The sequence below is a fragment of the Ptychodera flava genome, chromosome 22 (genome assembly GCF_041260155.1).
Source record: "Ptychodera flava strain L36383 chromosome 22, AS_Pfla_20210202, whole genome shotgun sequence".
NCBI lineage: Eukaryota > Metazoa > Hemichordata > Enteropneusta > Ptychoderidae > Ptychodera > Ptychodera flava.
The window spans coordinates 26,462,453-26,477,325 of NC_091949.1; the positions used below are offsets into that span (position 1 = coordinate 26,462,453).

The window sequence follows — 14,873 nt, forward strand, 5'->3', positions numbered from 1 at the left end:
CAGATGACCTTTGGATCATTTCAAAAGATTTGAACTTTGACCCAGCCAATACATTCATTGCAAAGAGTGTATTTCACGGCCCGTCATCATCATGCGAGATAGAAATTGAACCAGTCAGTGGGTACTCACCATCCAATTGGGCAAACTCAGAGAGTAAGTAATGACATACATGTAGGAGGAAAGCCACAGCATTGATACGCGTCACAGTTTCCTATGATCATTCCAATGTTGGTTTCTTGCTATTTGTAACATCACACTTGAAAGCAGATTCATGGGTTTTACAATTTACGTTGTCTCTTATTAACCTATAAATGTAAATTTCCTAATTATAACCACAGCAAAATCAACAACTCTACCCTTTTTTGAGAAGATTTGGCAAATCAATCTTTGCTGCTGAGGAATTCCCGAGCAACTATAATTATAATATACATGTACATCTATACGTTGGTTTACTCTATCCTAGTATCTATCTATTATTTCAAGTTTACCAAAGGGTCTCCAGAAAAATTATGAAACTTGAGTTGTACTGGTAGTTTCAATAGGACATTGTCATTTTCAGTTAGGCAACAGGAATTTCTTTTTCTTCCCAAAAAACTTCATCCTGTTTTAGTTAGCAATCAAAAATTCTTGGAAGCACTGGTACTTTGCAGTCCCGAAAAAACCAAAGATATTAAAAGATATTATTTGAATCTTAACAGCAGCTTTAATACTAGCTTTTATTTTCTTTTACCAGCTGTTGCGGTGCATGCCATACTTGCTTTCAATGCCAGCAATGAATTATCTTGTATCAGTAACATTCAAGACTATCTGAATCCGAGAGTCACACCAATTGTACCCTACCTTGTGCACAGGTATGTAAGTTGTTATGAAGTGCAACTACATATTTTTACCCATGTTCATATTGAGTTGAATTACATGTGCAGGATATGCCATTTGTAATAATATTTAGACCAGTTTGCGTAGAAGAAACAGTAACATCATCATCATCATCATCATCATCATCATCAATACCAACAACAACAATTGTAATGACAAAATTAAACTGATTTACAGTAGTATAGTACTTATACATTAACTGACCAAAGATTACTTTATATGTACAAAAACATCTCTCAGCAAAAATTTGGGAAATTTTTCTGTGAAAGTATCTTACAATGTAAGCAGGACATATTGTTAAAAGTTTAGCAAGACCTGTTTGACATTTAAAGTTCGAAGAGGATATTTGCAAGTTTGCCAGCCCTGGAAAGTCATTTAAGTCAATACCACAATCCCACCAGTGGGGGCGCTCTCACTATCATTCCCATAGTGAGAGCACCAGCACTGCCACTGTTTTGAGTGTTGGTTTATACCTACATGGCTATGTCCATGGTAAATATGACTACCGTAATAAATGTTTCCAGCTTAAAGTAGGACGTGCCTCTAAATTGAAAGACTTAAACTTTTGCTCAAAACTTTCTCCCGGAAAACTTTTAAACATTTCCCTTTGAAATCAAGTATGAATATCTGTGTCACTATACAATTTTTGTTACTAGAGCAGCAACCAATATTTACTGACTCTTGAAATTCAAAAAGGCAGTCAACCCTGTGTTAACCCTATGGGGTAAAATTTAAATTGTCAATTTTTCACAAAACTAAGCAGGCAAAATCTTTCTTCACTCAATGAACTTTAAAATCATAAATGAACCCCTACAAGGCGGTAGACCCAAAAGTACTGTAAAAGTATGAGATTCCGAATATCTATCCCTGAGGCGAATCCTGCCTTAAATTAGAAAATAAAGCGTCACATGTGTTTATAGATTATTATTGAAACTCATTGTCTATTCTCCTGTGTTCAGTCCTGAAGATATCCCTTCAAATCACAGCACTGTCAGTACACAGAGTACATTCAGATGTCCTTCATCAACACGCCATGATAGCAAATCTATCGGACTTTCATGGCATACCATTGTAAGTTTACCACAAACACCTACAGCTCAATGAATTACAATTCTGAGAAAATCTATATTCCTGATGGTATCTCCATGATCTACATACATGGGGAAAGCCAGATATAACACAGTAATTGAATTAGCATATCAAATGCATGTGATGTTTAAGCTTCAGAATGAGACAATCATAATCTGAAACAATGACCGACATCCAAAGTTTTGTCAGATAGTCAGTTTTCAAAAGCAATATTTCAAAATCAACGAAGTTGAAAGCAGACAACTTAACTGTACCAGCAGAAGTGCCTGTCTACTGAATAGCATTAATATCATTGATGTTGATTGCATGCAAATGTACAATACATACCCCTTTTACCCCCATATCCTGTTTGTAGTTTCACCCATCCTTATGAAAATAATGGGAACCTACCAAAGTCTAGTTTTGAAAGGGTTATGTTGTAGCTTTAGTTCTCATTCGGATCTGTATGATAATTTACAGGAAAAGTGTGCTGAGGATTATATTCAAAAGTATGATTTAAATGTTGACCAATCCACTGCACTGAGGAGGGTGGCTAAAATGGTATCAGGACAGGAAACCACTGTAGCACCGATAACATTAATACATGGTATGTATCAGGACACCTCTCTAGACTCTCACAACTGCCATATGCTCTGAAGCTTTAGAGTTCTGTCTCATGTTGATGTGCAGTCATTTGTCTGGACCACTAGCTTTGTCTATTAAATTTTAGACGTGCGAGCTCATTGGCAGTCCCTCGCATGGAGGGACTGTGGCTCACGGTCCCTCCACAAACATTTTGTGGAGGGACCGTTTGTGGCAACACTAAGCTGAAATTGTCATTGGCATGTAGGGGTTATGAGAATTTAGAAAACCAGAGAAAAGTAAACTGGCAATTATCGACAGCAGGCAAACATTGATAAGAAGGTTATTACATGCATACAGACAGATACAGACACAGAAAAAGTGTTGTTGAGTAGTTGTAAGAAAAGAGATTGTACAATTACCTTAATCTCACCTGACAATATCACATAAATAAATTGATGTCAATGTTCATGCACTTTTCTTTTACACACATGAATTTCACACTGATTCTCCTTCCAGAGTCAACATGATTGATTTTTCAAAATGTTCATACTGTTCAGTGAAATGACATACCTTAGCTGTAGGACAGGAAACTATCTTTCATAGGAATCTGCAGTTTGTACTCCCCTTCCATAACACAGCTACTTTCCACCACAAAGAATATTGGTTTACTTCAGGGATTTAATTTCTGCCCACCAGGTGTATTTGGTGCAGGCAAGAGTTTCCTGTTGGCTGTTACAATCATCTTCCTTGTTGAGCTTTTCAATCTGATTGGCTATGAAGACCACAATCCCGACACAAACAGGTGGAAAATACTGGTTTCTTCAACCACTAATGTGGCTGTGGACAGAATTCTGTTGGGGTAAGTCAGTTTTATAAGGTGTTATGCGTCTTGAAAGTTAAAGACTTAGACTTTTTCTCAAACTTTACTCAAGAAGTCTTTCAACCATTCTCTTTCAAAATCAAGAATAAAAATCAGGGGTCACCATACAAACTTTGGTACTATGAGAAACAAATTCCCCAAGATTTATTGATATTTGAAATTCACAATAGCTACCATCCCTGTGTTAACTCCACGGAGAAAATTAATTTCTGATGTTCAACAAAAAAAGTCAACAAAAAGTTTTCTTACGCCAAGAGCTTGAAAATGAGCCCCCACAAGTGGTAGATCACAAAAGAATTGTAAAATTTTGAGAGTCAGAATATCTGTACCAAACACGCATTCTACCTTAAATTGGTTTTTGATGAGTTTCAGTTATTGTGAACGTAACTCCATACTCTAAAGTTTAGTGCAACTTTATTGTAAATTTTTGTTGCAAACATACCACAATACAAGGTACTCTCTTTTCCCCTCATGTGACCAAATATGCTGTGCTTCTTCACCGTGTTTCTAAGACACTCCTAGTAAACTACCGTAGGGGTCTAACAGTCCACTTTGCGTCACTTTTAACCCTCTGAATGCTGTATTTTTATCCCACCGAAATTTAAGTGCAACATTTTACCAATTTTAATGAATTTTTCTGTAATTTGTTGATAGTTTTGGATCAAATGGACATCACATATCAATGGCTAAGTTTTTAGTCAAAATTTTGGCAAACTGAAAAAAAAAATTGACTTGGGTATATTTTATAAAGGTGACAAAAATTGACTTTGGCGCTCAAAGGGTTAAACATTTCCATTCCTATAATTTCCCCATACAAAACTTATTACAGTCCACTATTACCGTAGAAAGCAATAGGATCAAATTTAGTGATCTTTAAATATGTACTCATGGCTTCGTAGCTTTTACTTTTATGAAAGTTTTTTCAGATTTTCGATGTCTATCAAAAGCAGTGTTCTATGAATACATATTGTCCTATAATATTATTGTTGCCAGTGTAATTAGTTGCAAATACATATGAGATTTTTCTTTATATACATTTTTCATCAAAAGTATTTCAGTATATTTGTCAGTTTGAGCACAGAATTTGAAATGTGTGCTTGCATGAACTCACGTATGGAATTTGGAGCACCGAAGTGCCATCTTTTTAAAGAACAATGATGACAAGTCTTTCACAGTGTATTGATTTCAAACTTGGAAAGTTCACAACTTATTATTATTGACTCAATTGCTATCTATCAGGTTACTAGACCTTGGCTTAGAAGACTTTGTAAGAGTGGGCAGCCTAAAGAAGATAGCTAAACCAGTGTTACCATACAGGTTTGGATATGTTTTGCAATTCAACTTCAACTTTCAGGAAAACGACTGTGAATAATATTGTGTACCCATGTCATTTTACCAGGGTTCCCCATGTCGGTTGCCAACATACAAGCATTTCAGAAGAAAACATTGTTGAGGTTTAATAGAATGTGGTGACAGTCATACACTTTAGCTCATTCTGTACAAAAGAAAAATTAATCATTCTTAAATGTTTTTATGGAGACTGTTGTTTTACCAATATGAAACAATTAGAATGCTGATTTTCCAAAATTAGTTTTGAGATTTTTCGTTGCAAAAAATTAGATAAATCCTTGAAGCATATTTTACCTCAGAAATTATAATTAATAACAAAGATTCAAGTCAGTTCACCCAAGCAATGTTATCAGACAAGATGGATTCACTCACTTTCTTTTCAAAGTGTAATCTTGCATCAGTCAAATTAAAGTTGAACTTGAAACAAAATTTCTTAAACTGTAAGACTCAGAGACAAACTAAGAGACAACCAACACATATTGCTGACATTATTTACTTACTCAGTGCTGGTTTTTAAATTTTTTGTTCAGAATTTACAATACAGTGACCAAACCGTGTGTACATCTCTGCCACTTTATCTTTTTTTGATGGAAAATATCACAGTAGCACATACATTACATTGATATCATAGTCTATGGTATATTCTGGTATTTTTTCAGTGTCCATGCTGCAGGTTCTGACAGTCAAGAGCTGAAGGGACTACAGGAAATGCTAAGAGATGATCTTACTCCCTCTGAAAAAGTGTACGTCAGAAAGAGCATTGAGAAACACCGCCTTGGACATAACAAGGCCAAGCTATCAAATGTGAAAGTTGTAGGGGTGACATGTGCTGCCTGTGACTTCCCTTGTATGCAGAAGCTTAAATTTCCAGTGAGTAGAAATGCTGATACATCGGTTACTCCTGTCTTCTCATGCTAAAGTTTAGGTAACACCTTCAGGTCTGTAGGGTAAAATTTTCATGTGCAAATGTCAGTTTTCTTCAGTAAGCTCTTCAGTATACTGGCATTACCCTGGTAGTTCTAGTATTCTTGTAAAGAAAACCTTTTTACATCTAGTTGCAAAAGGAAATTCTCTCTCTTTCTGTCTAGCTTCAGGTGTTAGCTTATTTCATTTTGATAGCATTATGACTACCTAATGTACTCACCTGAGACTTAATACTCACAACTTATGGTAACGTTGATCTTGTCCACTGTAGCACTACTAATTTTCATTGCTTTGTCTCAGGTGGTATTACTGGATGAGTGTAGTCAGATGACAGAGCCAACCTCATTGTTACCAATGGCTAGATTTGAATGTGAGAAGCTGGTTTTGGTTGGAGATCCCAAGCAATTGAATCCAACCATCCAGGGCTCAGAGTCTGCACACCAGTCAGGGCTGGAACAGACTCTATTTGATCGACTCACAAGGATGGTGAGTGTAATCAAACACATTCTATAGTGAGATTGCATTTCTGTCATTAGGTCATACTATACCGTAAACCCTCAACTCACTCCAGTGTCTATGGTCACATTGAGTGAAAAATTAATCATTCGTTGGAAGTTTTTATGATGATTTGATACTTTTTACATTTTTTGTCACATTTTACTAAACTGCCACTCTACTTAACCCATGATTCAACTTATAAACTGGAAATTCCTACATGATGTGAAAATAATTGTTTGAAATCTTACAAATGTAGCAGGTTGTTCCAGTGATTCAGTAACAGTATAAGGCACATATGGTCGAAATAGTAGCAGTGGCCTCATAAGCAAATATGACATGCACAAGCTTAATGTATGTACCATAATTGTCACTTATTTGCCATATGCATTGTCCATCTTTGTGTTGGAAAATGTGAATCATATTAAGGTCATATACCGTTGTTGATGTCAACCTACTTGCAAAACGTGCTGTAATGTTGTATTCTGAATTGCATGCTTTATTTTTGATTGTAGGGGTATAACCAATAACATTACTGTAATTAGTTTTCAAAACTACTTACTCCAAAGTGCCATCTTGCAGACACTTAGACCATGATCTACATCCAATTTAGAGTTGATTGTTTATTCTTTAATAGATTGTTTCTCATTTTGGATTTACAGGGCCACCTAGCTACATTGTTACGAACCCAATACAGATGTCATCCTAACATAAGTGCTGTGGCCAACAATCTCTTCTATGGTAATCAGTTGATGAATGGGGTATCTGATGATGACAGATCACCTCTAGCTGTAAGTATAAACTTTCTCTTTAATCTTGTCATTTTTTGCAAGAAATTTTGCCTGCTTGATTCATTCCGGTACACTGTACCTAAGAAGCTGATTGCCACCAACGTCAACTTAAAGCCGCAATTTTCAATCCCAGATTCTCACATTAGTGGAGATCTCCCTCCAGTCAAACACTTGGCCAGTACGATGTTTGATTTCTATAACATTAATTACACAAACTGATCTCAACCTTTTGCACCTTTTGCTAATCCTGCAAACGGAGTTTATACAAGCATTTGATTGATGGTCAGTTCAAATCGCCAACGGTCATTGATTCCCCACCACCAACATTCAAATTTGAATATAACCACAGAGTTCGATCGGCAGCAGCTTCGCGCTGACCGCTTGGCAGTCTGTCTGCGTTTTTGCGGCCGGAAAAAACTAAAAGGGGCATTTTCTGGAGCATGTGCCCACATGTTGCCTGTTTGGTGTCCACTTACACAATGAATGCCGCCATAGCTTCCTTTTAAAGGGAGGCTCTGCCTTTAATGGCGGAGCCTCCCTTTAAAAGGGCGCCAACCTATGGCGGCGTTCACTGTGTAAGTGGACACCAAACAGGCAACATGAGGGACACGCTCCAGAAAATGCCACTTTTTAGTTTTTTTCGGACCGCAAAAATGCTGACAGACTGCCTAGCGGTCAGCACGAAGCTGCTGCCGATCGAACCCCCTGGTTATATTCAAATTCTAACGTGACTGGAAGACGTTTTTTAAGGAAATTCGAGTGTGGTGCTGGGGAATAAATGACCGTTGGCAATTTGAACCGACCGTCAATCAAACGGTTATATAAGCTCTATTTGCAGGATTAGCAAAAGGTGACAAAAGATTGAAATCAGTTTGTGTAATTAATGTTATAGAAATCAAACATCGTACTGGCCAAGTGTTTGACTGGGAGGAGAACTCCACTATACTAATGCGAGAGAACCTGGGATTGAAAAGTGCGGCTTTAAGCTTGGTCAGTTTTCATTTTATTAGTGTTTCATTGTTGGTTCACGGCACTCTTAATGTAAAATTCTTACTTTATACACCAAAGTATACACCAGTGTATGTGTATTACACCAAATACCATTCTGCAGTTTGGCATCCCCTGACCAGCGTAGACAGAAAGTCTGCAAATCTGAAGAACACATTTCCCCATCTTCACTGTGAAAAGAATGGGGTTTACCTAGGTGGCCTCACATATCTTTTTGAAGTAATTAGACCCTCTAGGCTTGTATGGATTTGTAAAATTGTTTAGTTTGGGCTTTGTCAGTACTGCAGTACATCAAAAAAGTCCTAAAAACAAGAATATTACTAAGATTCACTTGTCTACCAGACAAGTGATTTTGAAAATTCCCAGGTCCAAGCAAAATGCTTTGTGGTCCTGGTTCTCAGACCATTGGCTTTAGCTTAGTGACCCCTGTACTGGCTGTACAAGCCATGTTACGAGACAGTTCTCTTGGTACTGTGGCAGTATTACAGAGGCATCTACCATAATGCATGTGATGTGCTGGTGCGCGCATTTACAAATTGTTGCTATTTTGTATATCTTATATCAGGATGGGTTTCCTACACTGTGTTTCTACAATGTCTCCAATGGTAAAGAGATGTGTGGCCGAGACGGCAGTTACTTCAATGATGCTGAGGCAGAGTTTGTAGTATTTCTGATAGAAACACTCATATCATATGGTGTACAACCATGTAACATTGGTGTCATTACACTCTACAAGGCACAGTTGTCAAGAATCAGTCTGCAGATTCAAGCCAGCAAGTAAGTCAATCTTGTGGAGGGACCGTGATCTTAACCATCCAAATGTTCCAGTAGTTTCCAGTCTCTTGGAGTAACTTTGCATGGTGACAGACCCCCAATTTTCATGTTATTTTGAAAGAGAATGGTTGAAAGTTTGCTTGAGGAATATTAATGTTTGAGCAAAAGTTTAAATTTTTTCTATTTCAAGGCACAAACTACCTTATAAATTTCAGGTTTGATTTCTGAAATTAGAAAGTCTTCATTAATGTAAAAGTAAAAAGAAGGAAAATAATATTTCAAATGGAATTCTGCTGGTTCATAAACCCCGCCAACATCATCACCTAAACGTAGTTCAATTTCTTCTCTTTTGTTTCCAGTATAAGCAGTCAGAGTGAACTGAGATCCATTCAAATCTCCACAGTGGATGCATTCCAAGGTGGTGAGAAGGGAATAATCATACTGTCCTGTGTCAGAACTGACTATATGGGATTCATTGACTGTGACAAGTGAGTTAATCTTTCAGCCTCAGACTTTTCAGTCAATATTCATCTGAGGAGATCTCAATCATAGATGTATACATTACATGTACAGAACTGTATGACCACAAGACATATGAGAAAAAGATACTGTATCATATACCTATGCCCTGTATTGGGTCTGTACTGAGTTCAGTGACATGATTTATCATGTTGATTTGCATGTCAATACAGTGATACACCTTGTTGATTTGCATATGAAAGGAATGATCAGCGCGTCTTTCTTTCATTCAATTGAATATTTGCATATGAAAAAGTGATACGACCTGTTGATTTACATAACAAAGCCTGATACGGCCTGTTGATTTGCATACCGGACTACTTACATGGTGGCGCCCTAATCAAAACAAACTATGGTGCCCGTCTATGATTTTGACTACGATATCATGTCCGATCTCCAAAAGTGGCAGGGTTTTGAAGCATAGGGAAATGCGGGGTAACTAAATAAAACATGTGTCGATATCGGATTAACCTGCAAGTAGTGCTACCAATTCGAACAAATTAAAGAGCAGAGCATGCATCACACTGTACAGGCACTGACAGATCGATGACAGACCAGCTGTTCCGTCCGTGCATAAGCACAGACGTGCAGACGACAAGCAAATCGGACATGTCGGAGGACCGTCAAATTCAAAAGCACAACTTTGAAAAATATCGTGTATTCATGGTAAATGCGTTCTGGAAAATAATACCAAACACAACACTTGCATGTACCGTACCGATTCGGTAGATATCCTACATGTTTGATGACAGAGTTCAAGCATTTCTCTGCTCAACCGTAAAATAATTGGCAATGAGCCAGCTGATAGATTACGTCAGACGCTAGTATATCAATCCGCCTTAGCAAGATGACGCAAACAAATGTAGTCCATCAAGAAAAACCACAGTGAAACGTATCATATTTTAATATACGAGATTTATTCATTCAATAACGTGGGCATAGGTATATGATAAAGAGGTTATCCCTCGATATCACCTCTTGGTGGGGTCGTATTGCTGCTCGTGCGGTTGTGGGCCGCATCACACGAGTCGAAGACGAGTGTGATGCGGCCCACAACCGCACTCGCAGCAATACGACCCCACCAAGAGGTGATATCGAGGGATAACCTCATAGTGTCATATCAATATTGATTTTAAATGAATGTAGGCCCTAACATACCGGTATATTCTAAACTTCTAACCCTGGTAAACACCAGACCAATAGTAAAACATCTTCAAATGAATTTGAATACCTTTGGAGTTTTTACAGTGATTGTTGTTTTACTCCACAATACATGAAAGTGTAAAATTGGAGCTAAAGACAGAAAAATGACTGCATTCGAGTTTCGGCTCTCTAAAAAAAATTTGACTGCACAATACATGAAAATGGAAAATTTGAGCTACAGACAGAACAATGATATGCATTTTCAGGATAAAATTCAACCATTACAAATACCTGTAATTCTACTGTTTGTTGCATTTCCTGTCACTCAGGAGGACTAATGTAGCTCTGACAAGATCCAAGAATCATCTCTTCATTGTTGGCAATATGAAAATGTTGTATCAGAATGATCTATGGGGCAAAGTCATTTCTCACTGCCAAGGTAGGTATTGCATACCAGGCACTTTCTGTGTTCATGCAGTGTATACAGGTGTATGTGTAGAATTAACTTCTTTGATGCAAATGTATCAGATAAACATATAGTAGGTAATGATAATTACACTTAATATCTGGTGTAGAAATTCTTTGATGTACTGTGATTATTTCACCATCATTGCCTCTTACACAGGGCTAACTTTCCATCCAAAACTCAACAGTGTACCTCTGTTTGAATAAGCTGGATAGCAAAGAGGACACATTCTAAACTTATGTACATGGCTGTTCATTTGCAAGTTTTAAAGAGAGCAGAGAAATTGCATATTTTGAACAATGGGACTTTTTTTCCTTGATTATGCACACACAGAGTACAGAGACGGCATTCAGTCATCTCAGTCTTTCATGAGGAAGTGGAGAGAACGCCAGGTAGAGATGGAAAATCAACTCAGTCATGAATCAGAACAAAGCAAAACAAAGACAGCAAAAAGAAGGAACAGGTCTAGAAAGGCCAATGTTTGTGATGATGATTCTGAAAGTAAAACTGGTACAGCAGAGGAGGAGGATAGTCTGCCGATGTCATTTGATGATAGTGATCTGGAAGGTAAGATGTCTCGTTTCATCTGCAACTTGGTACAAATATTGTTCTATCTTCAAGCATTGATTCTTTGGACATATATAAGGGTTCATAAATTCATTTGCTATTTATCTCATGATGCCAAAGCCAAGCAGTGCTAGTCAACCATTAAAAAGTAGAAAATCACCCCTACTTCTTTCCTTTTCTGTAGGAACATGTCAATTATGGTAGAATGTGTCTCAAGGACAGATATTCGGACTAAAACTTTTACAATAATGTTTTGGTCTACCACTTATGGAGGCTCATTTTGAAGCTGATGAAGTAAATACAGTTTTCATCAGCTTATTTTTGTGAAAATCAGGAATTTTATTTTCCCTATAGAGATAACACAGAAATGGCAGCCATTATGAATTTCAGATATCGGCAATTTGTTTCTCTTGTACCAAAATTTGTTTGGTTACCTCCAAGTTATTTATTTCTTGATTTTGAAAAAGAATGGTTGAAAGTGTGTTTGAGGAGAGTTTGAGCAAATGTTTAAAAGTCTTTCATTTTAGAGATGCGCACTACCTTAATATACTTAGTAAAGAATTTTAACAGAGCTGTTGAGGTATTAATATCACAGGTATATTAACCTCCACTGATTGAAATGAACAAAATGAAGATATTGAGATACTGTTACCTTCTCAGTAAGATTTATGGCATAAGCAGCTATAAAGATTTAGACGATTAAAAGGATTTCAGTACATACATAAGTTATTGACAAATTAAAGTTTTGGAAATCTGTCATGTAAAACTTGTGTGAGGGCAGTGTATCACCTGAACAAATATTTAGGAAAATATGTTTTATAAATTATTTATGAGGATGCTTGTCAATGGGGCTTATTCTTGCTGATGTCACACTTCTATCATTAACATGCAAAAACTGAACATTTTGATGAGATTTTTGAAAGGTACTCAGACTTGATGAATATGTAGATTGGTACCTTGTAATACCTATGGTCTGATTTCAATTTAAAAAATAACACGTCAAATGATTAGACCACAGAGTCACAGTAACAAGCAAGTGTTTGAAGACAAAATTTGTCAGAAGATCTGACAACTGGAGGAAATTTTGTGTTCGTGTTACATTATTCAGTAACAAATCTACATTCATAATCAGTGCTTTTCAACTAAAACACCATCCATGCATATCAGCAAACCAGAGCAATAAATTTTCCATTATCATGATCAGATTTACTAACTTGCAAGTAAGCAATGTTTACGTGGTCCTCATCAACAACCCTCTCATCAACTAAAATAAATTCTGACAAATTTTGTCTTCAAGCCCCTGTGCAAATAGTGAAGCAACAAATTTGCAATATGATTCCATTGTTGTCTGCATTATATAGAGCCTACATTAATGGATATCCATACGGGTATCAGAAAGATTTTCAATATTGTTAGAATTATTAGCAAAAATAACCATTGGCAAGAGTGAATATAAGTGGATGCACACAGCTTTTGTAACTTATCATCAGTTCACCAGTAAGGTTTAATAGAGATCGAGCACATAGCTAGCACTCCCCTCATTAAAACCCCGTAAGCAAGCAAGTATCGGAAGGTTTTCATCCACAAATCTTTAAGCTGTGCCAGAACATATGCCAGTATGTGTTATCAAGCACATCAAAAGGTCAAGACGTTGTTTGAACAGGTGAAACCCAGATCATGGCCTGGAGTTAGAGAACAAACATAGGTTCCAGCATTACAGTTGATAACCTTGAACTAAATCTTGCTACATATTCTATCAGCTATAAATATTACAGACCTTGAACTTAATCAAGTACCATCTTTTATTTGCTGAAATCCGTAAAGGAGATACAGGATGGAGAACGAAGAATGGAGGCTTAAAGTACTTTTCAACATTGACAGAGGGATCAAATGATGAATGCTCTCTCTACCAAGACTTTCAATAATCCATTGAAGTCTGATTAAAATCAACACTTTTACCCTCTTCAATTTTAATGTTATTTCCTATTTTGCTGTAAAGTCACCCTCCGTTAAGCAGAAAACTTTATCAGATATATTGGGATTCACTATTTTCAAAGATACTCTATCAAGTGCAGCATGGCTGTATTGTACATGTTTCCTCAAAGATTAGCATTTATACTTAACTATTTCAACTTTATGTGAACAGCACGTGATGTTTCTGATATTACCTTCATCTTTAGTACATTGAAAGATAACATTAAAAGCTTTATTTAGCCAGAATTTTTCACAAGTGATAGGTATTGTTTGGCTGTAGTGCAAGAAAAATAATTAAATGTGCTACAAAATCTCTGAAAAGAGTTTTCAGCTATTTAATACATTGTATTGACAATACAACTTCAATCACAGAACGTTTTTGTTAAATATCAACAGTGGAGGAACAAAATAAATACAGACTGTTTGTTCATCACAAACTTGACCTGGAAACTGGCTACGTTTACATGTACTTTGCGAAATACACATGTGAGGACAAGGTCACATGGTACCCTTTCACTGTGACTGTTCTCATGAATATAATTCACAAAACCTGCCATTCTTGGAGTGTAGACAATGTTTGACAAGGCAACAGCTACCCGTATGTCTGGAGCTCTAAAATTTTGTTATTTTCTGTTTCAGATTTTGATATGGTTGGCTTGCAGAGCGCCAAGACCAAGGACAGGCAGTTGCAAAGATGCAGTCAGCAATTCAAAAATGCTGCAAATGAAAATGATGCACTGAATGATGACCCCTCACCCTTGAACTTCGACCCAGACATACATCAATGCGATGATGCAAGTGCTATCAGTGGTTTCAACAGAAATGCTGCTGAGAGAAGTGAGATTATAGACACAGATAAAAATGAAGCAGTCATTGATTCAGACAGTCCATCCTATTCCCCTCTAGAGGACATACAGTCTGATGACAGTGATGAAGAACTGCCAGACTTTGATGTGAAAGGTTGAAATCTGATCTGACAGAAAGAAATACGAAAAATGAAAAGTCTGTAATGCAACTGTGATATATTTCACAAGATTTCAACACCTTTCAGATCATGTGAGCAGCTGGTGACAATATAGAACTTATTTCATGGAGACAGAAAAACCTACAAAGCTTTTCTTAAGCCAAGGTCTCATCACAGCTATCAGGTATATAGCTATCCGGCACAATAAAAGATACATTTGTGAGTCTAGTATGCATTAAAGGAAACACTATGTGTGTTCATCAAAGAGGAGAGGTAAAAGAAGGGAAAATGGTTGGTGGAAAATTGTGTTTGAAAGGCACAGAGTATGGAGAGGCTTAACCCTTTTCCTGCCAGACAGTAATAACTGTATCACTTCCCCATCAGCCAAGTCGGTAAAAGCGGTATTGAGCCAAAACATGACGTATTTTCACCCACTTGGCTTGGTATGTTATAGCATCTTTTGTCGAAAAAAAATCAACTTTAAAGTAT

The 14,873-nt window shown here is 36.9% G+C and overlaps 1 protein-coding gene across 2 annotated transcripts in view; it reads left to right on the forward strand.

Annotated features, from left to right (window-relative positions):
- LOC139123054 (5'-3' DNA helicase ZGRF1-like) overlaps positions 1-14,873 on the forward strand; it is a 31,936-nt gene that overhangs the window by 15,919 nt on the left and 1,144 nt on the right. For both annotated transcript variants that reach the window (XM_070689022.1, XM_070689023.1), the window contains 14 exons: positions 4-153; positions 734-851; positions 1,836-1,947; positions 2,425-2,551; positions 3,226-3,388; positions 4,649-4,726; positions 5,419-5,629; positions 5,984-6,169; positions 6,841-6,969; positions 8,543-8,754; positions 9,111-9,239; positions 10,743-10,852; positions 11,213-11,446; positions 14,060-14,717. In XM_070689022.1, coding sequence (XP_070545123.1) covers positions 4-153; positions 734-851; positions 1,836-1,947; positions 2,425-2,551; positions 3,226-3,388; positions 4,649-4,726; positions 5,419-5,629; positions 5,984-6,169; positions 6,841-6,969; positions 8,543-8,754; positions 9,111-9,239; positions 10,743-10,852; positions 11,213-11,446; positions 14,060-14,385 — 2,285 coding nt within the window. In that variant the 3' untranslated portion in view covers positions 14,386-14,717. The remainder of the gene's footprint in view (positions 1-3; positions 154-733; positions 852-1,835; positions 1,948-2,424; positions 2,552-3,225; positions 3,389-4,648; positions 4,727-5,418; positions 5,630-5,983; positions 6,170-6,840; positions 6,970-8,542; positions 8,755-9,110; positions 9,240-10,742; positions 10,853-11,212; positions 11,447-14,059; positions 14,718-14,873) is intronic.